The 26,286-nt window shown below is 40.3% G+C and overlaps 1 protein-coding gene across 6 annotated transcripts in view; it reads right to left on the bottom strand.

Moving 5' to 3' along the window:
• MKLN1 (muskelin 1) overlaps positions 1 to 26,286 on the bottom strand; it is a 106,331-nt gene that overhangs the window by 45,607 nt on the left and 34,438 nt on the right. For all 6 annotated transcript variants that reach the window (XM_052789593.1, XM_052789595.1, XM_052789594.1 and 3 more), the window contains 3 exons: positions 18,893 to 18,970; positions 17,589 to 17,654; positions 9,214 to 9,326 (listed from right to left, as the gene is read on the bottom strand). In XM_052789593.1, the coding sequence (XP_052645553.1) occupies positions 9,214 to 9,326; positions 17,589 to 17,654; positions 18,893 to 18,970 (257 nt within the window). The remainder of the gene's footprint in view (positions 1 to 9,213; positions 9,327 to 17,588; positions 17,655 to 18,892; positions 18,971 to 26,286) is intronic.

Here is a 26,286-nt window from a genome sequence, read left to right as displayed (position 1 = left end):
TACAAGTTAAATATGTGCTGCCAATAAATATTTTGGGAAGCCTATTAAATAGATCAGAACCTGGCTAAGAGTCATGACGCTTAAAACTCCCCAGGGTGAATACTGGAAAGCCATAGGTCTACTCAATTTTTCACATACACAAGTTAAATGTCTTATGACAAATATTAGATTTGGATATCAAAACGTTTCTGACAAGTATTTGCAAATAATTAACTATTAATAAGTGTAGCCACAGCTAAGACAAGGAAGATATCCTTCGGTCAGGCAGTTGACATAGCATTTGAGCTATAGCTAATCTGCTTACAAGTGCCCTCCTATAGCAATGCAACTAAATAGATTTAGTTGCAAAGTCCTTTCTGGGCATCTGACTCAGACATGATGGAGCAGATTAAAGTCAGAGGCAGCTTTTAGCACACAGTTTTGATTCAGCTCTTTAAGGTGGGAAAACAAAAAAACAGGATGAAGGGGTTTGGGTTTTTTTTCTTCCTAAAAGCATACACACATTTGGGATAGTCCTAATTTCTCACTGTTGATACTTCATGGCCTCAAGCTGAGCCTTCCACAAAGAGACTTTTTCTGCTTACACTGGAAGTAAAAAATAAATGGCCCGGTGTTCTATTTTTGAAAAACAGTTCAATGAGCTTATAAGTCAAATGATTAAGCTCAGAGATCATACGACATGATCCTTATGATCGCAGTGGACTGGATTTGATGACCCATGAGGGACCCATCCCTTCCAGCCCTACATAAGACTTTACTCAGACTGTTTGCTCCATCCTTCAGGGATCAGTGCAGGTTCATCACAGCACAGACGAGCACAGACTCAGTGCAGCACATGAGCACTGCTATGAAAATTAAGAGATGCTTAATGTTCTGTTCCCATGATACTGCCTGTTAAAAATTAGTTTCTCAGCAGGCCTGCTTGCAGAAACAACTAATTCCAGAGTATTTTCATAAAGGAATGAACTAGCACATGATCTATTGGCTTCTGATGAACCCTGATTAACGCATCTCTGAAGAAATAAAGTGTGCCCTATGAATTCACTCACAAACTTTCCAAAGCACTGATATTCTGCTTTTGACAGCTGTGTTGCATGAGTTTACCTACAGTGCAGAAACAACTTTGGCAACCGATGCCTGCTTTACTGCCAGTGCAGCGGAGCCACATGCCTGGGTCATTTCTGAGCTATGTGCTCTTACTTGGCTTGCTCTCACACCAAGGTACCATCGAGGCCTTCCAGCAATGCGTAACACTTGTGGATCTCATGTTGCAGTAAACCAAGGCATCCTATGATGAAGAGAATTTCTAGGCAAGAGAGTGGAATAGTGGAAAGGGGAAAAAAACCTCAGAGCTTCAAGCATGCAAACAGCGTGAAATAATTCTTTCATTTATGTGAAGCAGGCTGCAGGAACGCATACGAAGGTCTTGCCTAGGCTTTAGTTTACAAAAATAAGTCACCCAGCCTACGTGATTCAGCTTACAAACGCAAACAAGAGCAGCACTGAAGTAATACCCTAGTACAAGACAACCTTGAGGCAAAAGGACAGCAATACTGTGCTATTTCTAACAAAAGGCACAATTTACCTGCAAACTGATTGCTGCTCACACTGATACTACAGGAATAAAAACGTAGCTTCTTAAATTCTAACGAGTAAATTGTTGCTTTGGTACACATCAACTGCTCAGCTTTGCTTTCAGTAACACTGATGAAATATAACAGATGACCCACCACAGAACCAGAGCTTTCACCAGCTCTGAGAGATGGGCCCTCAGGACAACATCCCTCGTGTGCCGAATTTAACTAACCCCATTAACAATTGCAGGATGTTGAATGAGGTCATTTTTGCATGCATCATAAGTTCACACTGTCCTCTCATTACCAGTAACAATGGCTAGCAAAGATCCAGCCAAGAGAGATTTTTCCATAGATGCAAACTATTCGGCTTAGCTACAGTCACACTTGCAGACCAACAGGCTAGCAGGCTGAAAAAAACTAGTCATTTATGGACTGTTTAGCCACAAAGATGAGGATGCAGCAAGGCTAGAATTTTTGAAGGTTTTTTTTTTTCTAACTAATTGTCCTTGAAAAGCTGGTGATAAACAAACATGAAATTACAAGTCTAAATACTTTGACAGCCACAGGCTCTCAGATGTTTCTGAGAAAGTGAAGACAGTCTTAAACAGATGACAAAGGAGTAGTTTGTACCCAGAGGTGTTAGAAAGTCATAAAAGTGGCTGTATAATTTTTCCCCTCAGGCTAACCCCATGGCTATGAGATCGCCATCTCAGGTATACAGATACTAAGTACAGTTTAATGCAGGCTTCCTCTGTTAGCTATTACAGCAACATGGCAAGAGAAAAATATAGAAATATATCAGAATAGAATATTTTCGGCAATGAAAAAAAACAGAACTGTGGAGACTGCCATGCCTTCTTTTGAACTATTGACAGATAAGGAAGGATGTAGATTGTGAATTTGTTTATATCACCTTTCAGCTATTCTCAGAACATAATTTAGTTACCCAGCTGCAGGAATCGCACCAGTTACCACTGGAAGTGCAGCACACAGGTACTCTCTGCTGTGTCACAGCCTCAGAAACAAGGCATCTTCAACTTTGCAATAATCCACACAGGAAAATCAGCCAAGAAACAGTGCAAGTATTTGCACTGGAGGTCTGTGAAGCACCGTGCATATATTAAGACGACTAAGTATAATGCATGGCAGCAAGCACATGTGGACAAGCTTTTAAAGACAGAGCACTGAAAACAAAGCATGCATGGGGCAATGCAAGGACTAGAACCCAACAGTTCCTGAATCCAAGTATCAATAAAGTCTCCATCACATACAAGCCCTGGAAAATTCATGGACTAAGTCTTATTAAACATACTAAGTTCTTCCAGGTCTGAGAACTCAACATATCAATGCACTATCCATTCTGCCAGTATATGCTCTTGAGACAGTCTAGAAAGCTTAAGTCCTAATTACCTCCAAAACCCGGTGGCATAAATACATCATTAACAGCAAGGTCCACAAAAACTTACTACATTTTCAAGCATGTAATTATCCAGACAATTTAGCTAAGAATTCATCTATGATACTACTTGAGAATGCTTCCCCTATGTTACTGTATTGGGATAACCGATATTTCTTCAGGGATTTCTGTATTTGTACAGCTTGAGGAAAGTTAATGTAACAGAAGTCTTTCACAGTCTAGCTGAAATAAGAGACTACTCTACCTCCAAGGCGAAGTTGATCGGTGTGTGAAGCTACTTTCACCTTGCTGGCAAAAGAATAAGCTTTCCTCCCATCTTCTACCCTCACATACTCTCCTGTTTCTTTAAATCCTTCTTCCCCATCCATTCAGTGGGAAATGCAGGGTTCCAGCAATTCCAGCTGGCTCGCCTTACAGGTGTGCATTCCTGTATCTTTAAAACCCAAAACGATATAAATCAGCATTCCTTATAACAATATCCATCACATCACTAAATCCTTACCTGAAAGTTCTGTAATACTTTAAGCAGTTGAATAACATGCCATCTTCCCTGAGATGCATTCACAGCCACCCTAGCGTGTCTCTGTATACTGCCTCATCTGCAGTTTACAGGGAACTGGATAATGCAATAACTTCCTAATAAAGTCATATAAGTAAAATAAAGCTGCATTCCAGATCAGAGATCAGAGCAGTAAACTCATCATAAGCTAGAGTTGAAGTGGTGATTTTTATCAGAACAGAAACGCCACAAACCAACTATGCATGATGCATTACTTATAGGTGTAAAAGTAGTTTACAGGCTGCACCCTTTGCAACTGAAGGCTTTATGATGGTTTGGAAATCCACGTATAATCTGAAGACTGGCACACACAAGCTCCAGGACTGCCAAAGTTTTGCAGCCTTCAGAACACTGTGCATAATGCATTTATTTAAGTACTCCCTTCTCTACGAGACTGACTTCAACATCAATGTGTGGAGGAAAGGGACTTCCACACATTGAAACATCTGGTGTTCAGAATAACTAAAGTTTGGCTGGTTTTCTGCACTTTTTTATGCTGGAAGCAAGAACTACAGGCACCTAGTGATGGAACTGAATAACTTAACACCCAGAGCTGTTTTAAAATATGGATGATCTTTTCTTTAAAAAAAAGTCAAAGTTAAAAAAGACAAATAAACAAGGGTTAAAAGGACAAAGCTCCTTAGGCACACAAGGTAGCATAAGCAAATAAGAAGTTACCTTTAAAAGGTGAAGATCTTTTCCAAAAAGTTTACTTTTAAAAAAAATAATAATCTCAAGGCACTCTTCCCTCAACAGGGTCTTTTTGTTTTAGGCTGCCTATGTGGAAATCACTGGAGAAGTCAGTCAGGCATATCGGAAAGTCTCTAACATTTTGGAGAAAGAGTGGCTAGAACACTTTAAAACCATTATGCTACTAAGCAGGGAGGAAAATAAAACATTAGCATGTGATATTTAGGATCGGCCTAGAATACTTTTCATTTGGTTCACTTCAGCATCTGCCGCCTTTGTCCCTACTTTTGTAGGCATTTACACTATTTAGAAAGCTGGCTCAGAGGTGTATCTGCAGTATCCAAGTTTCTATTGCAGACTTTTGGGGACAGCTGCTTTCTCCCTATGTGCTTTTGTGGCACCAGGCACCTTGTACAACTGAGCATCTGTATAACTGGAACTACTCAGAAGTAGGACATGGTAGATTCAGTATATTAGATCTCAAGTCCATAAACATCACAGTATTTGAAACAAAAAACCCCCTCAGGTTACTTAAAGTGTCTTCCAAAGTGTATCACCATCTGTGGGAAGAAGTCAATATTTGAGACTAGTTCAGTTCCTACACTTAAAACAGCATAGGGTAAAAGCTTTACATAGATAAGCTTACATATTTCTGCATCACACCAGGAAAAAAAAAAAAAAACAAACCCAAACATCAGTCATAGGTGTCACAAACGCTTACAAATACATAAAATGCTTGTGGGGTAATACGATGTTGTAAGCTTTGTATAAATTCATCCATGTCAACAAACGTAAAGAAAAGCATGCAGACACCGTAGAAAATTTAACTCAAAATACAGTAGCAGATGAAATTCACCCTGGCTCTCACTATTATGAGATCTTTCTACACTTGTCAGCTTTCACTTTCAGTATCCAGGAAAAGCACTTGGTGTTAGCAGCAAACTGTCACCTAAAAATACACCGATTTTCTATATCGTTTTGAACCTACTGAACAGTAGGCACTTGTTGACCTATGCTTTCCTTCATTGTGAAAAACAATTTATCCTCTCAACCAGTTAACCCATGACAAAGACCTTCACTTGTACCTTTGGCAACAAACACTTTAAAAGTTTTTGAGAAACACAGTGTCAACTAAACCTAACCCATTTATACAATTTCCACAACCTTCACAGAGCTGATCTGTGAGCAGGATTTTCCTCTAAAAAAGCCAGAATGAGTCAACATACCATATTTACAAATATGCACCACAGAAGCTACCAAGTTGTGTAGTAACACACTGTTTGAAGGGAGATCCTGTAACTCTTCTCATGTCTCTAGGAGACACTGAAACAAGGCACAGGAATACTAGTGACATACCAAATATGCCAACTATCACAATTCTTTATTCTCCTTTATCAAACCTCCAGAGGCATCAACATCCCTCAGCATTTTGATCCTATTTAAAAATCCACATAACTATCAATTTATATCAAGCAAAGTCTTTCCTACAGTTCACTTAAACTGTCCTCCTGTACTGCATTTCACTAAACTGGCCTTCGAAAGAGAAAGTTGCTGCTTGGAAACCAGAAATATTAGACATTAAACCACACACATTAAGTTTCTCTATTAATTGACACTGGCCTAGGATCAAAGTCCCCAAGGAATGACAAGGTTTGTTTTTTCAAAACTATTTATTCCCAAACACTGGAGAGGTCTACCAATCTACAACCACTAATAAACCCCTGGAGACAATGGCATTTCTCAGAACATTCCACTTTGTTCAAGGTAAAAAGCCTTAAGGCTCTTAGACTAAACATGTTTTGGCTATGCCTCATGCCAACTGATTTGTAGAGCTGTTGCATGTTTGAGCACTCCAAGGGGAGACACAAGGACCGAAGTTGTGGGTACAGTTGAGAGGTCATGAGCTGCTCCATGGTGCATCTCCTTGGAAGGATGCAGGCTTGGAGGAGGATGATTTGACAAGGACTGCAGGAGCCTTGCCGGATCCATACACTGAAGGGATGGTAAGGAAGTTCTAATTCAGGTCTGATTGTCTATCAGCAGCTGTGGTACGTACGCTGGAAGTTCAGCCCAACACTGCAAGCAGGTCCTGTAGATGCCCCTTTTTAAGACTGTAAGTGATCAGCTACTCCAGCAGCGCTGTGAGCATTTTTTCCTGACGTAAAAAGGGCTACGGAAAATTAGCTTTGGTAGTCTAACTGTTAAAAATCACAAATGCAACTTCAGGTGACAAAGAGACGATTTTCCAGCTCACTGGCAAATTTTGAAAAACAGCAGCAGCAGAGTTTACTGAAAAGGTCACGCTGCATTGCAACAGAAGCTACCAGTACCTTTATCCCAAAAGCGTTACTGTGTGTTACGCCTACAATAACACTGGGTAAGATGCAACTTTTATCATATTCTATTCTTATTCAAGCTTAATTATTGAGTGGCTAATTTAACCACTGTCACCGATTAATTAAAACAAAAGAGCTAGAAGCAGAACCAGGACAAAACAACACAAAAGCAAGACTAAGTCCTACTGGAATCTACTCTGAATATTTTTTAAAATTCCACGTCAACAGACATTTCCTTTTAGCAAATTGTTTGTGAACAGTTGATGTCCCTATTAGAGAAACATCTGGAATCTTTGTTTTTTAATTTACTTCTCAACATTTGGGACTGACCTTTTCATTTCTAAATCAGGTTTTAGCCAGATTGCTTTAGGAAAAAAAAAAACAAACAACCAAAACCCAAACCACTGCTGGTTTGCAAGTACAGAAGCCGCCAGTTCACCGTACCCTCCGTAAGTCACCAAAACCCTGAACTATGCCTCGGCAGGCCTTCTTCTGAACTCCTCTGCGGCCTATATCCACGCAGTCCTTCTAGAACTCCATTTCTAAAGCCACACACATTTCTTCGCACTTTTCTCTATTAAGTACATCTCTTCTTCAAAATTCCCCATACATTCATCTCATTCTCAATTTTTTTTAAATTCCCCTATCTTGCATCCTCTCAGCCCAAGACCCTTCTCAACTTCCATTTGAATTTCCTGACCTTCCATTGCACCCTGTATTTTTTTAACCTCCAAAACCCCTTTATAGCCACTTTATTGTATCAACTCACAACTCTTCTGCTGTGTCTCCTCTGCAGCCCTCCTTTGCACATCCTTTCTTTCTCCCATCCCAGCGTTACCCGGCTAGAGTCAGGCACAAGGAAGTTCAAGAGAAAACATACGCCGCTTCTGGCACCACTGATGCCTTGCATCCCAGCCAGGCCTCCCAAGCTTTACAGAAGCTCAACTGGATGCAGCAGGATCCCAGCAAGAAAGGAAATTAATCCCTTAAACACCAGAACTACGCACACTCGTTTGTGCAGGAAGAAAACACGGTAACCCCTTTTTGACAGGAAGGTCCTATTTCACTGCATCCTGAGCTAGACAAACGTACACACTACGCAGCTACAAAGCCAGAAGAAAAGTGAAAGAAGAGACAATTAAAATTGTTGTGCCTTCTTTTCTATTGCTGCTCTTCACTTTCCCAACCTCCTTATAAAGGGAGGCAAAGGAAAGGAAGGTCTAGCTGTTTACCATACAGTCAGTAAAAGAGATGAGTCCCAATTTCCCCTTGGTGTTATGTCACACACACCCCTCCTTATCTTAAGGAGGTTACCTATTGGTAGACAGCGAGAAAAATCGTAAAACCCATGGTTCAAGACAAACAGAAGCAACACAAGCCCAGCCTACAGGACTGGACACTGAAAGACTATCCAGCTTCAGCATCGTATCAGTAAACAAATGAGTAGCCATGAACAGTGATGAAAGGACTAACAGTAAAAAACCCACAACTTACAGTAAGAATAAACAACTTATAAGGATACAAAATGTAAGGACAATTTTACTTTTATACATCTCTATTATGATAGAAACCAGAAAATCATGTTCAGTTTTGTTATTGCCCATTTTGTAAAGGATGTTAGAAACAGTAAGTGCATGACACACACAAAGATTTGAAGGCTACGGGAAGTGCCTTACTGTGAGATTTTTTTTCAGCTCAGGCTATTTGTCCTACTTGATTACAACCTCTAAACACCTTTGCCAGGAAAAAAAGGCAATATTAAAGCGTTATTTAATCTGGTATGGAAGCTCACAAAACTGGCTATGACAAGAAACTGGAAAAATACAAATGGGAAATAAGACATTTTTATACTTTTTTCAAACAGTTGAGGAAATCAACACCTAAATTTGTAAAAAAAGTGGTGGAATCTCAAACTTTCATACCTTCAAGAAAAGGCTGCATGAATTTCCTTAAGTTATGCTCTGACAAACAAGTAAAACTCAAAACACAATAACCACATGGAACTTTAACCTTACACAGTATACAGTAGAACGAATTACACAAGCCAAAGGTCTTGGACTTTTTTTTTTGTTACATCCTATAACCCAAGCTACATTCATTTCAAAGGTTTCATACGTCAAATAGTGAGCAAAACAAGCCAAGGAAAACGGCTCAAATGAATACCAAAAAAGCTCTCGGGATTGTGTGGCCTCTGGCAGTTACCCCTCTCCTCTAGATTTCTGTCTGTTAGTTGTCCATTTCTACTCATTTTTGACAGAAACTAAAGAAATAAACAATTTGTTTCTGAAGCTCAATACCAGCATCAGGCTTAAAATGTTTGTTAGCAAGTCTAGTTGTTCAGTCCTATCAAATTATTTCACTCGTGTTCTACTCACTGAACTGATTTTTGGCCAATCAGTCTGCTCTTGAGAAATAAACCTTTCCACTACAGTAATCTTAACACTTCAGATTCACATCCATCTCACATTTTCCCAATGTAAGCATTTCAAAAGTCTTCAGAAATTGAAGGTCCAAATTTTGTGGCTCTCGCTGCACACTACACATTACGCACCAATACAAACACTTCAGAAGCGTGGCATTTTTGTGTGCAACAATTCCTGTATTATTAACAATATGGATGTTTGCAGAACTTGCCTCTTTCTCAGTATCCCTGGATATGCAGGTCCACTGGTTTTCCTTCACACTATATGCCCAGAAGTCAGCCAGATCCTGAGTTCCATCCCAGCCGCCAAACAAATAAACAGTTTCTATTAAAAAAAGGAATAACATGTTAATTTTATGTTAAAAAGAGAATGCCTTTAAACAGGCTAATACCTACGAAACACCTGTGACAAACAATCCGAAGAGAAATTGAAACCGATTCTTACTTAAAGCACTGCTCCTCTTTAAATGGAACCAGTCACCAAGACAAAGAACTGTGGTGTGATTTGGTTTAGTAATGGAAGTTTTTAGGATTGATAGACAGCCAATTCTCAAGGAGTCATTTTCTATTTCTACATTTACATAAGAGGCAATCAAATCCACAGCCTTCTGATTAAAAATCAAGACAGACAACTGAACAATATTTAACATTTTGGACACCGTGCATTTTAGTCTACCAACGACATCTCAGCTTGTACGCTGTTTGATGCAAGATCGATATATCAGAAAGACTTCTGAGATAGCTGCAGCAAAGCTCTTCTGTTTAGTCCATCTCTGAGAAAGAAAAATTTACTTCCAACTATGAAATCCTCTTCAAGGGGAATACCTTGCACAAAGTAACTTACCTGATGTCACAAAAGCAAGTAAGTAGAAGAGTTACAGATTTAAGTCAGTGTTTCAGGCCTATCTTCAGAGCCTGTCACCTTAAACCCACAACCGCTCCGTGCACAGCAAGTTCGAAGCCTTCTCAGACTCACTGATAAAACTAGATGAAGCCTCTGAACATGGGAAGCGTTTAAGGAAGAAGTCTGTGTTCTGATATGAAGAGATAACTAACCATTATAGAAACATCACTATCTGGTCTCAAATGCTAAAAATACTTCATTTTTAGACTGCATTAAAAACACAACACAAAGCCAAGTCAAAGAAGAACAAGCCACTGAAGACTTGCACAGCTTTGAAAAACTCCTTTAAAATCCACAAACCAGTTCTATTATAGAGGTAATGGCCACTTTTTAATCCAAAACCAATTAAAGAGCAGAGTTAGAAGCGCGATTATAAAATGGGAATAGTCCCTGACCCTTACCTACCATCAGGAGAGTGGTCATCACCATGGAAAGGTTACCCTGGTTCATTAACTTTAATTACCCTTCCTCCTGGACTCAGGGCTCCTAGTGTTCCCTGCAAAGAGCAGGTCCCTTTGTGCGCATAAATTCTCACAGCTCACAAAACCCACATTACCACAACAGCTTCATTGATAGCCGAGAAAAATAAAAGATTTGGCACCAGCTAAGTATCCTATTGGGGCCTTGCCAAAACGTCATGCCTGCCTGTAAAGGCTTTGTTGTCTCAGATGAAATTTAATAGCAAACCTGAATGACTCTGATGAAAACTCAGATTGTGAAAGTTACCTAAATCGAGCTGACAGAACTAAATGGCATGTAAGCACTGAAAGAAGAGTACAATCATAAAGCTAGTGCAAACTGTGAGCATCTTCAGAGTCCAAGAGCGACAGCGATAACAGAAGTACACATGAACAGTGTGCCAAATTTATTTTTCATCTTGATGTAAAACTGTAGCTCAGATGAAGGAAAGGCTCCATCACTATCTAGACTCAGAATGACTATCAATTTTAGTCTTATGACTTAGTACAGCACTATATACATATTTTTATAGGAAGTTTCTGTATTTTTAAAGGAACATTTCTTAATGCATAAATGCATCTGTTGCTGGTAATGCCAAGAAAGTAATTTTTCATAGTTCTTCCAAAGTTTGCAATTGTTCTCCCATGGTATAAGGAAAAATTAGATTTCTGGTGGTTTGGGTTTTTGTGTTTGTTTTTTTTTTTTTTTTACTTTTTTGTTTGTTTCTTTGGTTTTGTTTGTTTGGGTTTAAAAAAAAAAAAAAAAGTTAAACTTCACCCTGTTCCCCAACCAGTATCACATCTTCTGCTCTACTTGTCAATTCAGATTTTGTGGGGAGGGTTATTTTTTCACCCTGCATGCAGAGATCCAACCAGGACAGACCCAGGATGCATGCCCAGCACTCCCAGGCATTGCCACGTAAACAACGTATCAGCAAATACTCAAACAAGAGGCAGACACAGGGAAGAGACCACAAACTTCCAGGCAGCAGGAGCGGGAGAGCTTGAAGGGAGCACAGCAGTCTCACGTCAATATAACTATTTCTACTTAGTAGCACTAGGGAACTCAAGATGCAAGCAGGGCATCTTGCTCTGGCAGAGAGAAGGATTCTTCCTTTGTATCCGAGCAGTATGTAACACAGCAATATTGATGCTGCTTTATTAAAGCAAGCCTCTATTCTGCTTTAGGGACAGAGCAGAAGAATTTTCAAACCTACCTGCAAAGCAACAAGAAAAACATGAAAGCGGCTATAGTTACCCAAAGCTTTTACCAGCTACATTTAGGAAGTCAAATTTCTCCTTCAGCATCTTAACCTTATCTCCTCTACGTTTATTTTTTAATACAAATCCAACACTTTGAATTAAGTATGTTCTCCGAATATTTCTAAACTGCTTGGTCAGTCAAAAATGTTTCTATAATGTCTGAATTCTCTTCTTCCCTTACGCTCTGGAAAACTAGAAGGTGCCAAAGCACTCGTCAAATTATTAGAGAACATACATTCCCCAAAATTAACATATTTCCTGTCAACCTCTCCTTAAGTTCTATTTTTCAGAAGAGTATGCAAAGCAGCCTTCTCCAATCCCTGTTAAATACCAGGGGTAGTTTCAGTCTAGGTTCACATATGTTCTCCAAGTCAGCTTTTCTAACTTCTCTTAACTGCATCCTCCCCGTGTAGTGAAATCTTTGGCGGGATTCTCGTACAGCAGGTCTTTCTCATCCGATCAGAATGTTACAGGGCAAACTGCTAAAGCCAGGCTGATAAAAGATGCTTGGTATGCCTGAGCATCCCTGTTTTTACCTTCTAATAAATAGGCACAATGAATACATTCCAATCCTGGTGACATATTTAACTAAACACTTTGGTCAAATGGTATTTCTGTGTCTCTGCTAGAACAGTTCTCCATAGAATATGAGAAAATTATGGACCTAGAACACCTCTCCAAGTCATCTGGTCCATCAGTCATCTCCCAAACCCCTCACAGTAATACTAACTTCAGCAACAGACCAGGCTGCACAGGGAAGTATTCAGTTACACTTCGAATATCTCCAAAGATAGGTATTTCAGACTGTCTGGACCCCTGCTGCAATGACTGATCATCTTCATTACGATTTTTTTTTTCCAAATATCTAACTATATTTTCCCTTGCTCAATGTGTCCATTGCCTTTGATCCTATCCCTCCGCACCCTCCCAAAATGAGTCGGGCTAACTTCCCCATGCTCTCCCACCAGCTAGTTGAAGACAGCTCTAAGATCCTCCCGTGAGTCTTTTCTTCCGCAAGCTGAACAAAACCAGCTGAACAAAACCAGCTCCCTATGCATCTCCTCATACATCACGTGCTCCAGCCCCCAACCACCTCGGTGGCCCTTCACTGGGCTCACTTTCAGATTGCCACCATCCTTATCGTACCAGAGATCCCAAACTGGGCACAGTACTCCAGATGTGGCCTCAAGTACCATCCCTCCCCTTAACCTGCTGGCCGTACTTCTGCTAACAGGGCCTAGCAGGAGGCTGGCCTTCATCGCCACAAGGACACAACGCTGACGCACATTCAGCTGCCTACCAGCTTGCAAATCTTCTTTCTATGCAGTCAGTCCCCAGCCCACACCACTGCACGCAGCTGTCGCATCCCAGGTTCGGGGCTCCGCGTTCGTCTCGGCTGAACCTCACACGGCTCTCCCCTTCAGCCCATCAGGGTCCCTTTGACTCACAGCCCTATTCTCTAGTTCGTCAGCCACTGCCCTCCCAATTTGCTACCACCCCAAACTTGCTGAGAGTGTATTTGAGAATCTATGTCCCTAGAACCAAGAAGGGCTCGTCTCAGAAGTAAAAACATCTAGGCGTAAGAGATCTCAAAAGCCTTCTACGAAAGGACGTCACTTTCCTATGTATTAACCATAGATTTAGTTATCTGCAAGCAGCATTGTCCACTTTGTAAGGAGCACTTAGAGCACAACTATAAAGCCAGACCTTAACTTTTCTTGAAGTATCACACCACTCAGTTTCTGAATCACAGTTCTGTGTAGATAGCGGCTGGATATAAGTTTTTTCAGGCCAGAGCTGGTCTGGGTAGGCATACAGTCTTCCTCTCAAATATGAAAGCACCATGAAGTTGAATAACCTCCAGGATTCAGCAGCTGTTTGTGTTTCAGAGCTTAGAAGCCATCTGTGTTTTGTTTCAGAGATCTCTTCATCTTGTACACAAGTCCTGTCTTTAAATATCTTATGGATAGCAGTGTTTTCCTCAGGCAAAACAGCATCCTTCTTCATGTCTGCTGCTGTCACTTCATTTTTTTCGTCTTTCCAGGCTGCTTTTGAACTAGCCTCGTCATTTCCACTGGGTTGCCCACATATACTATGGGCCCACTGTGCCCACTGCTCTGAATCTCCCACTGTTCCCAACCTACAGATTTGTTCTCACTTATCTAACAGAATGAAGTAAACAGAATTCCCTCCTACGAAAGGAAAAGCAAAATGATGTACAACCAAAATTACAGAGTAGTTTCACTCCAGTGAGTGAACAGAGGTAACACAACAATAAAGACCATTTCTCTAACATTTTTCTTCAAAAAATGTTTCACTTGCCAAAGAGAAGAGAAATGCAAACCAAAAAAAAAAATCATCCTGGTTGCTTAGCTATTATTTCTAGAACAGGCTCGTCAGAAAACTTCAGAAAGATGAATGTTTAAACAAACAGGATATAACCACAAAAAATTCTTTTTTTTTTTTAATAGAATTATTTCTATATAGTCTATAATTCTGTTACCAAAATAAATTGTACGGCTTATGGACTACACTGTTGTTCACACAAAATTGTGTCTGCCCTGTAAGAGCACAGGAGATCAATTCCACCTCAACTATGGAATTATAAACCAAATCTCCAAGACACAGTACACACATTCATCTGAAGTACCAACATTATTTCTTAAAACTTGGATTTGGCAATCAACTCATCCATTCCCACTTTCTTCCAGAATAAGCATTGGTATTTCAAAATGCATGCCATATCTGAATTATAGAAAGCCCTGAGAGGGCATAATCAAAGTTATGTTAATCAAGGTACCAGTGCTAGATGCCCATATCCTCGGCCAAAACTGCACCAGGGCTTAACCCATCTGGGAACACAGTACTATATACAAGCCTGCGCTTTACTGCTTGAATATTTCACCAGGGCCTACATGAATAGCAGTATGGTTTTTCATGACTGACATTCAGCACACTTAACACATTATGTTCTTCTGTAGTTTTGGCCTTGTTTTCACTTTTGGTGGTTTGGGGATACTTTTGTTTTAATCTACGCCCCTGGGTTGTTACTACACAAATACTTCACTTTCCTTGTAGAGAAGTGCAGAAAACTCTCCAGTTCTCCATATGGAGAACTACAAAAGGCACGGACCTTGCAGGAAAAAGCAGAAATAACATAAGCCTTCTGTTTTCATTTACAGTCTACAGTTTTAAAGTACATAACAGTGGTTTCCAACTATAACCAGGAATGCCTCTTAGTAAATGCTTCTGCACATGCATACCAAAACCAACTTCCTAATTCTGCCATCCAGAGTCACTCCAGTCTGAGTGTTAATATGATTAAAAGCATGGAAGACATTGTGAGAATCAGTAACTCCCAATTTTATTTTTTTTTATAGGAAGATATCAGGCTGCATTCTCAGTTCTGTATCCCAAAATGCCTACACTTTCATTTCAAACTTCTTTAAGAGTTTTTCAAAGCACTAAGAACACTACACTTAATATAAGATAGCTGCAGCAGGTATTAAGAGCATGAACATCAGATGGAAGTGAGCTACAGCACAAGTTACGGTTGCCAGCAGAGATGCCAGAATTGCTCTTTCAGTTACTTTCAGCCTACCCTAACTGGAAGATAAAACATGCTAAAAGGCAGTTTAGACCAAGTTAAACTATATTCTACCTGAAACTTAAAGCATAAACAGTCTCAGTGACTCAGCGCACTATCAGTAACTTGAGGTCTAGCTCAACTGCTTACCAACCTGTATCCTCTATCCTAACACTAACACATGTGCATCCAGCAGGCTCAGTACTATTACAAAACTTATTAAAAATAAACTTATATTTTTGTAGTGAGTAATAACTGGTTAATATTTTCTTGAGGTTAATCAAAAAGCAGAACCATTTATAGTTCAGTTATAGCTACAGCAGGTCTGGACATCACAGATTAAAATTTGCTTCCAACACCTATTCTATGTGGTATGAAACTTCAGAACCTCCTTATATGTACGATTTTGGTGTTTCACTTCATTTCTAAAATATTAAAGTTGAAGAAAATATTGATCTTTGAAAAGGACTTCACCCCTCTAACAAGGAATGCAAAGTGACCTTATTTTTCATCAGTTGCCAAAGACTTCTGAAAAAAACAACTCAACAAGTGTGTGGGTAAGGACGGGACGATGTCTTTGAAGGAAAGAGTACGCCGCTGCTCCTTTTTCCATTAACACTAGATTTGCTCAAGGTTAGCCAGGGAGCTTTACAGCTCCAGTCTGTAAAACGCATCCTGACATAACTGGCTAAATTCCCACAGTCTCATTAAACACTACATATACTCAAAAGGAAAGCTCAAGCAATCATCAGCAGCTGGTTTTAAGAATAAACAGCACCAAGAACTTCCCCAGGCCTGTTCATGAGCCAAATAAAATGGCAAAACTGACAATCTCAAAAACACTTACGCTTTTACAAGGCTCAGCAGGCCTGGAAGCAAAACTAAGAGCAACTTCCCAAATATCCCACAGAAACTTTCTGAAGGTATCCCGCCACATCTGGATAGGGCTGCAGCAAGAAAGGACTCGCGTGACAGAGGGAGATCCAGTTTTCCCCACACTGGGACTCTACCTCTGTAGGTGCTCTCCAGTTTTGTGCAAGTAAAAAAGATAACCAATGCTTTTTACTGCCTTGTTAAAGCAGAGTGAAAACTTAAGTCAAAGGCAGAGATAATAAGCTTACTAGGACTTAAGAAAACCAACAGGAGTGGAAATGAAGACTCACACTACCATGAATATACTATTTTCAGGAGGTCTAGAGGACTATCATTTCCAAGTTGACAATCCTCATGTTTCTTCAGCACGCTTGTGAAACAGTCACTGTCTACTTATTCGCCAAGGCCACTAGGGAGCGTTCACAGCTTCTTTTGTAGGCAAACACCAGCAATCCTCCAGCAGCTTTTATTCTAATGAAACTCAAACCTCTTCGACCAAAAAAAAAAAAAGTTTGCTTTCACATGCAAAATAACTCCTAGTGCTTCCTCTAGAGCAGCAACTACACTGAGTAAAAGCCAGACCGCAGCTACTGCTGCATTTCTGCTTGTTCACTATGACTTAGCAAATTACTCTTGAAGGTACTATCCTGTCACATGCTTCAGTCCCCATCCATATGACCACAACAGATAAGGCCATGGTAATTTTTTGCCAACTGCCTCAATGCCACCCTATAGTCCTCTATGCTACTCACACCCCGATCTTGTTTCTCCTTTCCTAAGGACAATCCTTTCACTCATACAAATCACTTACTGAGCAAAGATGCAGGCAGATGCATTCCTTATTTCAGTAAGGAATGACATACCACAGAAACCTGATTAAATAAAAGCAAGACAAAGAGATAGAAAATTACGGAGAACAACAATCACTGGAACTGTTACTTACACCCTCCCCCGCTTTCATTTCTCTGCAGGCTCTTTGAGACTAAACCATTCTTTAAACTGCTATAGAAAACATTTTTGTAAAAAATGTCTAACAAGTAACATTTAACAGGAGTTTCTTGCACACAATTAGAAGCCACTCCAACCAAAATACAAGGAATGTTTCAACACATCAGATCTATTGCTGTAGCACTATTCCAAAGAGCATAGTATGTAGCCAATAAGGGAAATTATCATCACTAATTTCTCTTCTCTTGTTTAAGCTCCTGTTCAAAGAGGGTAGGAGGGGCAAAAAATTAAAGACAATTGTTCTTGGTTTCTTAGTTAAGACAAGACAATGATTAAGGCGTAACAGAGAACTAACAGGGAAGAAGGGGGTGGGAAAGACAGTTGGAGTATAGTTCCAGAGACACGGCAGAGTATTTAATCAACTATTAGAAAGTGCAATTTTTTCCTCAAAACCTAAAGTTAAGACAGTCTCTGAAGAAAAACTCATTTGCATATTTATCTGAAAAACATCTGATTAAATAATTAAGTTAGTTAAAAAATTTAACAACTGCTCACCTGTCTGAACATCTATAACCATCTGATGGCCACCTCTCATTCCTGGTCGGCTGTCTTCCCCATCACCTTTAAAAAAAGAGGGAGGGGAGAGTTTTCCGTTATAAGATTTTTTTTTTTTTAAACCAAAGAAAGATACAAACTCACATATGGCCTAAATACTATAGGGAAGCAGAGCAACTTAATAACTCGTCATTCTTTAAACATTAGCACAACACTTTCTCCAGGTGGTATTCTTCTGTGCATTATAAAACTGTACAGTGTTGCATTGAATTATCTGGTGACTACTAGTACAGATAGCTAAAGCGAATACAGTACTCTACTGCAACTCTGAGAGGCTTGGAGCTTGAGAGTTCCCAAACCATGCAGGTCCACACAACTGAGGTCTGAGCTATCTTTGCAGCTCTCCAGCAGTGAGGACACAGACAACCTTTTGCTCCCCTTCCATCTCTCCCCACCTGAGAGCTGCCTGAAGGCTAAGCAGTGAAAACAGATACTCAAACGACAATGTACCCATGGGATGGAAGCAAAGAGGCAATGGTATAGATACAGCATAGCTAGCTTTGCACCAATTACAAATTCTCACATAAGGGAATTCCAACTGTCCAACTAAAGCAGCTTTCCAACCACTTTAGGTATCTTAAGCACTCAGGACAGGTGTCGTCTATGGGAAGCAACATTAGAAAGATAACCCTTATGGTGCTGGAAAAGAAATCTGCTTGTATTCGTAGATAACCCTTCCCAAGAGGTTTGGGTACAGTGCTACACGTTTGGCAATTGTCACGTTGAATCCTACATTTGCTGCATGACAGTGATTTTTGTACTCTGTAGTTAAGGCTACAAGTCTCCTCTCAAGGCAGAGAGCAATGGAAAAAGATCCTGCAGTTTAGATTTACTGTACAACAGACCAAGACTCCAAAAGATGCATCTCAAATTTCAAGTACTCCCTGTTAACATAACATATTCATTTGCCGCTCTTTGGTGTGCATTTAAGTTGACTCCGTGCATTAAAACCAGCCATACAGGTAACTGCTCTCATGCTTAACCTATATTCTGAGATTTGTTTCTGAACTGATTAGCTATCCTTGAAGTTTCAGCTAGTGTTCCTGTAGTGTTCCTCACTCAACCACAAACCAGGCTGCATTTCACTGACTTTGCAGACAAATGCAAATTTTTCATAGATGAAACCATTCCCGAGAACAACTGTCCTAGAGGAAGCTTTCTTGCATCATTTTCTTGCTCAATATCCTCAAAGGAACAAGATAGAGCTGGCAGTACATGAGTTGTATGTTAAGAAATGTCCTTACCTTTGGTGCTTTTGGGGATGATCTGCCCCCAGCGAGGTTTGTATTCTTGTTGACTGATATACTGATTGAATAAGCCATCTGCAAAACAAAAATTTTGCAGGATGAAATGTTTATACTTCCATTACAGCAAAATCACTTTTAATGCAGGTAACTTCAGCCTAATGCAATCCAGTATGCTACTCCAAAGCCTTTATTTTCAGTAAATTCTCTATACATGTCAGCTAGTTTGTTAAACTTGTTAATGAACTGAATGTGTACACACTAAAATAAAAAGAATACTCATTACTTGATCAATCAAGAATTACCCAGTTTGCCTGCCAGGTCACACCAATTGTCTATAAATCTCCAGTGTGGTGTATTTAATTAAGAATAGAATCCCTCCCCCTTATTTAAGCAAAAGGAAAGTTGCGAGTGCATGTAAAATCCAACCATTTTAGTACATTTTAAGTTAAAACTAGGTCAGGCAGCATCTCTGGAGCTTCATCTAAGAAGAAAAGGGAAGAAAAGCAGATTGTTTAAATGCTACAATATGGGACAACCAAGCACTGAATGAAAAACAAACTAATAGTTTACATTCTCTTCAGAGAGTTAAGAAAGAAGAGAAACAGAAGACGCGTTAGGTCACTGGCCAGATATGCCAACTGCATCATTTCTGTAAGAAGCATTAACTCCAGCACTCTACTCAAGCTCCCCTTATGCCTACCTCTCTCCCTCTGTACATCTACCACATTTCATCTCTTCAGCGTCCAGAGGTCAGTTGCTAATTCTGGTTACACGGTATCAGTCTATCACATAAATGTTAATTTTTTGAAAAGGAGATTCAGAACACACACGCTCTCTGGGACCACTCTTCAGTCTGGGAAGGGCTTGCAAGCATTTGGGGAACTTGTTGCTATTGTTCTTCAAATGTCTCCTCTAAAAAAAAAATCTACCTTACCTTCTGCAGGCACAACGAACTATTAGACCACTAATGGCCAGCGTCTTACCCCCACCACCCATTGGCCACCCATTACCCCACCATCTCAAGATACAAGCTCTTCATGACAAGCATTTTTTCCACATTTATGCATTACCTGAAATAAAAAAATGGGAGTTCAGACACCCAGTTTACATCACTAGTACAGTGATAACTACCACAGGCAGATTGAGGACTCAAATGATAGATTTACACAGTTTTGTATTGAAACAGTACATTGCACATACACCGCTCAGATGTAGGATGCATTCGGGGGTCCTAAATCACGTAATACTCAGCTATGCTCTTTGGTAGAACGGTACCCAGCAAAATTGCTCAGGAATCAGTTTTACATTCCCCCGCAGAGAAAGGAAAAATGAAATTACTAAGTTGCATCTAATACTTTTTAGTTCTTCCGATCCCAGTAATTGAGGCTTTGAGGTAAGAATTTAACAGATTAGGAATGCCTTCATTTATTTATAGAAAATCCCTTGGTAGGCATACAAACAAAAAAAGAATAAGCCTTACTGCACACATCCCTATTTATTTACAAAAAGGTAAAAATCTTTGTTAAGCATGACACAATGTTCAGATAATACTTTAAAGTGTTTCCTGGCATCCTGTAGTTTGTCGTGACTGAAATCCAGGTTTTTAATTAAAACTGAAGCCAGCAAGTACTTCCTGGGAGAAGATGAATACTCTATTTAGAGACCATCTAATAGGAAAATAAGGACACTCAAGAGCTCCTGAAAAGTGTTGAATTTGGTCTTAAAATACAAAACTGCTTTCAACTTCCATAAATTCAACTCTGCAAGTTTTTCAAATTAAATACTCCGTGAAAGCAGAGCAGATTTTACTTTCACCTGTCTTCAAGCCAAAAACATCAGCTCTCTCCTAGCATTAGGTAATTGAGGAAAGCCAAAAGTTTGCTCAACGAATGTAGAAAAGTGGTTTATTTTGGTTATATGAGTAGGGTTCCTAACTCCCACTTCTTCAGCATTTATGATGTTGGGACAAGACATGAGAGGCTTTAAGCGTGAGATTTCATGAATTCTGATTCAGAAAAGCCAACTTCCAACAGAACAAATGCATGCGCTGTAAGAAATCCCATACTGACTCAGGCAGATTTTTCTAGCCACAAACCTAGACAGAAATCCAGCCTTTTGGTTATCATTCGAGCGTTCGGTCTTCAAGACAGAACGCAAAATTGTATTTATCCCTATGGCAGCCAATGGATAATTGGACATAAATAGCTCAACAGGATGAATTACACCACATACGATCTGAAAGGGTGATTTAACCTCTCTCCCATGCTCAACACCCACAGGCTGCACTTGTCAAGATATGACACTTCTCCCCTACTGTGCCTTCAGCCTCTTTTAATAATGCTTCTTGTCTTCCATGGGACATTGGTTTGGAAATACTCCAACTTGCTTCCCAGAAATGTTTCTTTCTGCTGGAAGCAGTTCCACATTCATTCTACTTGCACTGCAAACCAGCAGCAGCTTGTTTTGGAAGCTGAATCACCACCTGTCTGACACCACCAGGGGAAAAAAGGAGGATTTCTAGGTGGATTCTGTATCCAATGCCAGACCTATTCTAGCACACTCCTTATTTTTCATGCCAGGATAGCACTGCTGACCAAAAGGTCTCCAAAGCTTCTGCAAGGCACTGAAGATCAGATCTAGGCCTGCTCAGGTTTGTCAGCTGTTTCAAATGAATCAGTAGTTTAAACTAAATTTCAAGGATCCTGTAGAAAAAAAAAAAAAAAAAAAAAGTGTTATGTGCAAGTTTTTAAAGCAAGTCTTTTCCTTCACTCCAGAGGCCTCTCATTTCGATGTCCATGTTTACTCTCTAAAGTTACAGCCAAAACCAGTACTTTTATTTTGTACTATTTTCAAGCCCTTCGCAGCAAGTTGTGACGCATTTTGGATGTAACAACACGAAGTTCACAGTGGTTAAAGCTTAGTAAATTCAACCTCCCTGATAACCAAAGCCTTTATTTTGTCAGCCAATTACAGGTCACCTAGAAAGGACTAGGACAAACATTGCGGACAAAAATATTTAACTTGCTGAAGCCAATCAGGAACAAGTAAAAGTTGTATTAAGTTTCTTCTTAGACAACACGCATCTTTAGATAGGATTACGAAAAATCTATTCACTTCACTGCCAATAGCTGAAAAAACTTCAGAGTGGCATTTAGCCCATAATTTCTGGGTGTTGGGGTTTGGTTTTTTAAGATTTTTCTTGAACCAAAGAAAAATACCCAAAACACCTAAAGAGACTGAGGGTTTTATAGTCACAAAAATCCTTCTAAAGAAAAGCTGAAGCAGAAAACAAAGATGACGCCAGATAAAAATCCAGCCATTACTCCACAATTTCCTCAAGACACAGGAGCAACAAGGAAACATACAATTTTTTCCAGCCTTAAAGCTGTAATATTCTCTTGTACTTTCTTCTTAACAAATACGAAACAAGGTTTGCCTTCAAATCCCTAGAATATATGCTGCTTCTACACAAACCCTACCACCTACTTACCATAGGCTTTGGATCCCTAGCGAGCCTCTCCCCTCCATATATCCCAGTCCTACAGAGCAGCAAGCCAGCATCCATACTTTCTCAGAACCAAATCCAAACATATTTGATGGTAAAATTAAGGTATACATGTCTGTCTAGAGCTTCCAGGAGACTACAACTGCTCCTGTGCATCCCAAGTTTTGGGAGACATTTGAGCCTGCAGGCTGTGCATCACAACTTCTTGTTTGTCATCTGGGGCCGACTTGTCAACAGATAAAAACGTATCACATACTGACACAAGAACTGCCCAGAAGGAACACCTCGGTCCCCAGAACACTAATATGAAACTAGCAGATCTTCAATCCATTTCAAGGAGCTTTCTATGTCTACAGTAGCTGCAAACAGTTCAACTAAATAATTTGCACTCCACATACTCTCTGTAGGAATATTAAGCAGATTTTTTTCTTCAATAATATAGGCCATCTGAAAGCTATAGGAATGAATCCAAATGTGAAGCATTTGAACCAAGTCTGTGAACCAGCTGAGATTTAGGGAACCTTTTATTTTTGAGAGGAAGTCAGGCAGCTGCCAGAGTTTCCATTTGCCCATTTTCTAAGTGTAATGCACAAGTCAAAAGAATCTGCGGGAAAAGTGTGGCTGCCTGCCACTGAGCTCTCAAAAGAAATCATCTGGTGATGTGAGGTGGAAGACAGCATTCATCATTAGCAATGCAAAAGAACAAGAGTTAGCTCTGCTAGCACTAATTCTTGACCACCTACTCTTTTTCTACATGACTAAGCCTATGGAAATAACCTGCAAGAGATGCATTGCATTTCACTTTTTAAATACCTACCACTGCAAATATTAGCCTCTACAGAAGACATTTTAGGCTGAACCGAGTATGCAGTATCTCTGTCAACCTCATTGCACTTGTTTGTTCCTTTAAGGCAATGAACTCTCAGATCAGCAAGAGGTCAGAAGTTCACATATTCATGTCCAGTCTGTTACAGAACAGTTTGCTCTTTGAACAATTTCAGGGATAATTTAAGGATCTGTATATCTCAATTAACTCTACACTTCAAGTACACTACATGGACCATACGCAGGACTAAAGTTAATCTGCTTTTATTTGGAAAAACAACACATCAGAGAGGAGTTCAGTCATAAGAACACCCACACCTTAGAGACTAAGCAGCAAGCTATAGAGACTTCACAACAAAGCTGCTAAGAAAATAAAATGGTAAAATGCTGGGTGCTAACAAGCCTCTTTCAAACAGAGGATTTTGAGAGAGATACAGAACTGAGTAAAGACAGGTAACTGTGGAGGACCACAGGGAGCAGATGGTAGCAATACTATAGGACAACACGTTGAAGGCTGAAAACGCGTATTCCCATCCTACTAAGAAGGACCCAGCTGTTAAATACCAGCTACATTCAACACCCTGACTTGACTGTCATCTTGTAAAACTCCGGACAAACTATTCCAGCTGCAGTTTCAGGTTTTTTGAGGCTATCAGAAGAGGTTTGTCCTATCCTCTCCCCCATCATAGCCCGATCAGCTCCCTGACCTGGTTTGCCATGTGGCAGCATGAGCACCAGTGCCAGCAAACGAGGGGCCAGGGGACACACTGTCCTGAGGAAGGGCAGGATTGACCCAGTTAGTAAAAACCCACAGTTGTGTCAGCTTAAAGCAAATATGAGATACAGCCTCAGTGTCTCGGGACAGATAGCACTTCTCTCCGAAGGGTGCTGGGAGGCGACAGAGCTTTAGATGGGTACAAAAGCTGAAGACAGCATAAAGAATTACAGAAGGATGGGGGAAGGAAGGTTAATATATTCAAAGACAAGCAAAATCATTAAGAATGAGCAACAGAGCAATGGGAGATGTGTACACTGACATTTAACTTCAGCTAGCCAGGTGCCAGATTAAAAGGAAGGAATATAAACATCCTCATGCATATTATTCTGTCCCTCAGAAGCAGTGACAAAACTTAATGATGCTACTTGAAGACTCTCCTGCTAAGTTATCCACTACCTGTTACTAGAAATACTTGCTTCAGTGCTTGCTGGAACAGAAAAGGACTGATAAAACAAGCTACAGCACATTTCCCTAGTTTGCTTAAGTGACACCATGTTCCTCTGCCTCCAAAAAGGGACACGATTACAAGAACCAGGAAAGCAGGATTTTTCACATCAAACCTAACAAGAAGCAAGTGTCTGTTTGTCAGATGGTACAATACAAGACCTACAGTTTTCTACCAGGCAAGTCCTTTGCCAGTACTTCCACACCTGGAAAAGCTGAGCACTGCAGACATCAACCCCACTCTCAACATACAAGGGGAAACAGAAACACCACCTCAGCGCAAGTCCTAGGCAAAAACTGCTGGATAGAATAAATGCAATATGTTCAGTATTAAGTAGTAGAAGAAATTAATATATAACAGCTCAAAAAATGAGGCCACAAACACTCACTTCATCAGTGCCCAAGGAAAAAAAAAAAAGTCCACTTCTGAGGGAACTTTTTCAGCACATTCTAGACTTCTAGAAAAATTCCATTCAAGAAATAGCTTCTACTACAGCCTGCAATGAAGTGGAAAGAGGACAGCCTCTAGGCACTGACAAGATTAAGCCACAGCCAAGGCAGGAGACCAACGCATTGATAAAATCATCACCATCAGCGCATAGTACTCCTCTGGCTCTCAGCAGATCCTGCCTCACATTGGTGGGCTCATCAGCTCCCCCCAGACACTCATGTCTTTGAGAAACACTGCAAAGACAGTAACAGCCAGCCACAGCTCCCTGCTGCTTTTTCATCCTGCAACCCTCCCTCGCCCTTAAGATTCAGGAGGAAGCTGCCAGTTGCAAAATGCCCCTGCATTGCAGGAAGCTGTTCACGCTCCCATCCCAGCCAACAACACTACATTGTCTCAGGAGGGCAGGCAACACTCAGGAGGGCAAGGATGAATGCTGGCAATTCCATCTCAATGCTTGTAGCTGCTCAGGAAGCTCAACGCAGGGCAGAGCTCAGCTGTTATATCCATATAGTCGAGAAACCTTGAGCCAAAACCCATAGAAAGCCATTTACTGCAGTTTTTCATGACCTGTTGCAATAAGCTCCCTAACGCTCTGCTTAGTTGAACAGCTTATTCACAAAAAGATGGTGGGTTTTCATGGAAGACAAACCTTGATTTGAAAGCTATCATTTCTATCATAACCTGAGAACCAGTTCCAACTTTAGTGGTACAAATCTCACTGAAGGAGTCAAGCAGGTACACTGGCATCTACCAAAAAGTATCACAAAATGACTGATTAGCACAGAATTAGAGAAAAACATCTCTGGCACCACACATCCATGAAACGGGTCCACTAAGCCCCTAACTACTGGCCTCAGACACAAGGTTCTCTTCTTACGCCAGTACAAGTTTCCCATAAAGAGCAAAGCACTACACTCACAGCCAAGACCACCTCTGTTTATCAGACTGTGACCCAAAATCACTGCACAGGTCTTGGGAGACACTTCAATGCAATAGTCCGACTCTTTTTGTATCCCATTCTAACAAAAGAAAAGTGCATCTCCCCCATTTTAGGAGTTGCGAGCTTCCAAGTCGAAAGCTTCCAAGTAGAGAATTAATAGTAGTTACAATGAAACCAGCTGCCAATGCCTGGCTCTGCAAGGGAAAACAGGCTCTGCCTCCAGTCACTGTGACTTCTACACCATTCTCCAAGGTCTATTTTCCCCACATGCAAAGACAGCATTCTCATTCAAATACAGATAAAAACTGCTGAAACACCTACTAGGCGGTAAGCTCTAACCAGAAACCATGATGCAGATCACTACTGAGAACTCAGGTTTTATACTTCCCTGCTCACCACTCCAGTGACTTTTCTGATAGTTAAGCCCAACTTCAGCTTGCCAGCCTCT

The sequence above is a fragment of the Harpia harpyja genome, chromosome 6, assembly GCF_026419915.1.
Source record: "Harpia harpyja isolate bHarHar1 chromosome 6, bHarHar1 primary haplotype, whole genome shotgun sequence".
NCBI classification, from domain to species: domain Eukaryota; kingdom Metazoa; phylum Chordata; class Aves; order Accipitriformes; family Accipitridae; genus Harpia; species Harpia harpyja.
Note: the sequence above shows the minus strand (reverse complement) of the source record. Positions and strands in the feature narration are given on the sequence as shown.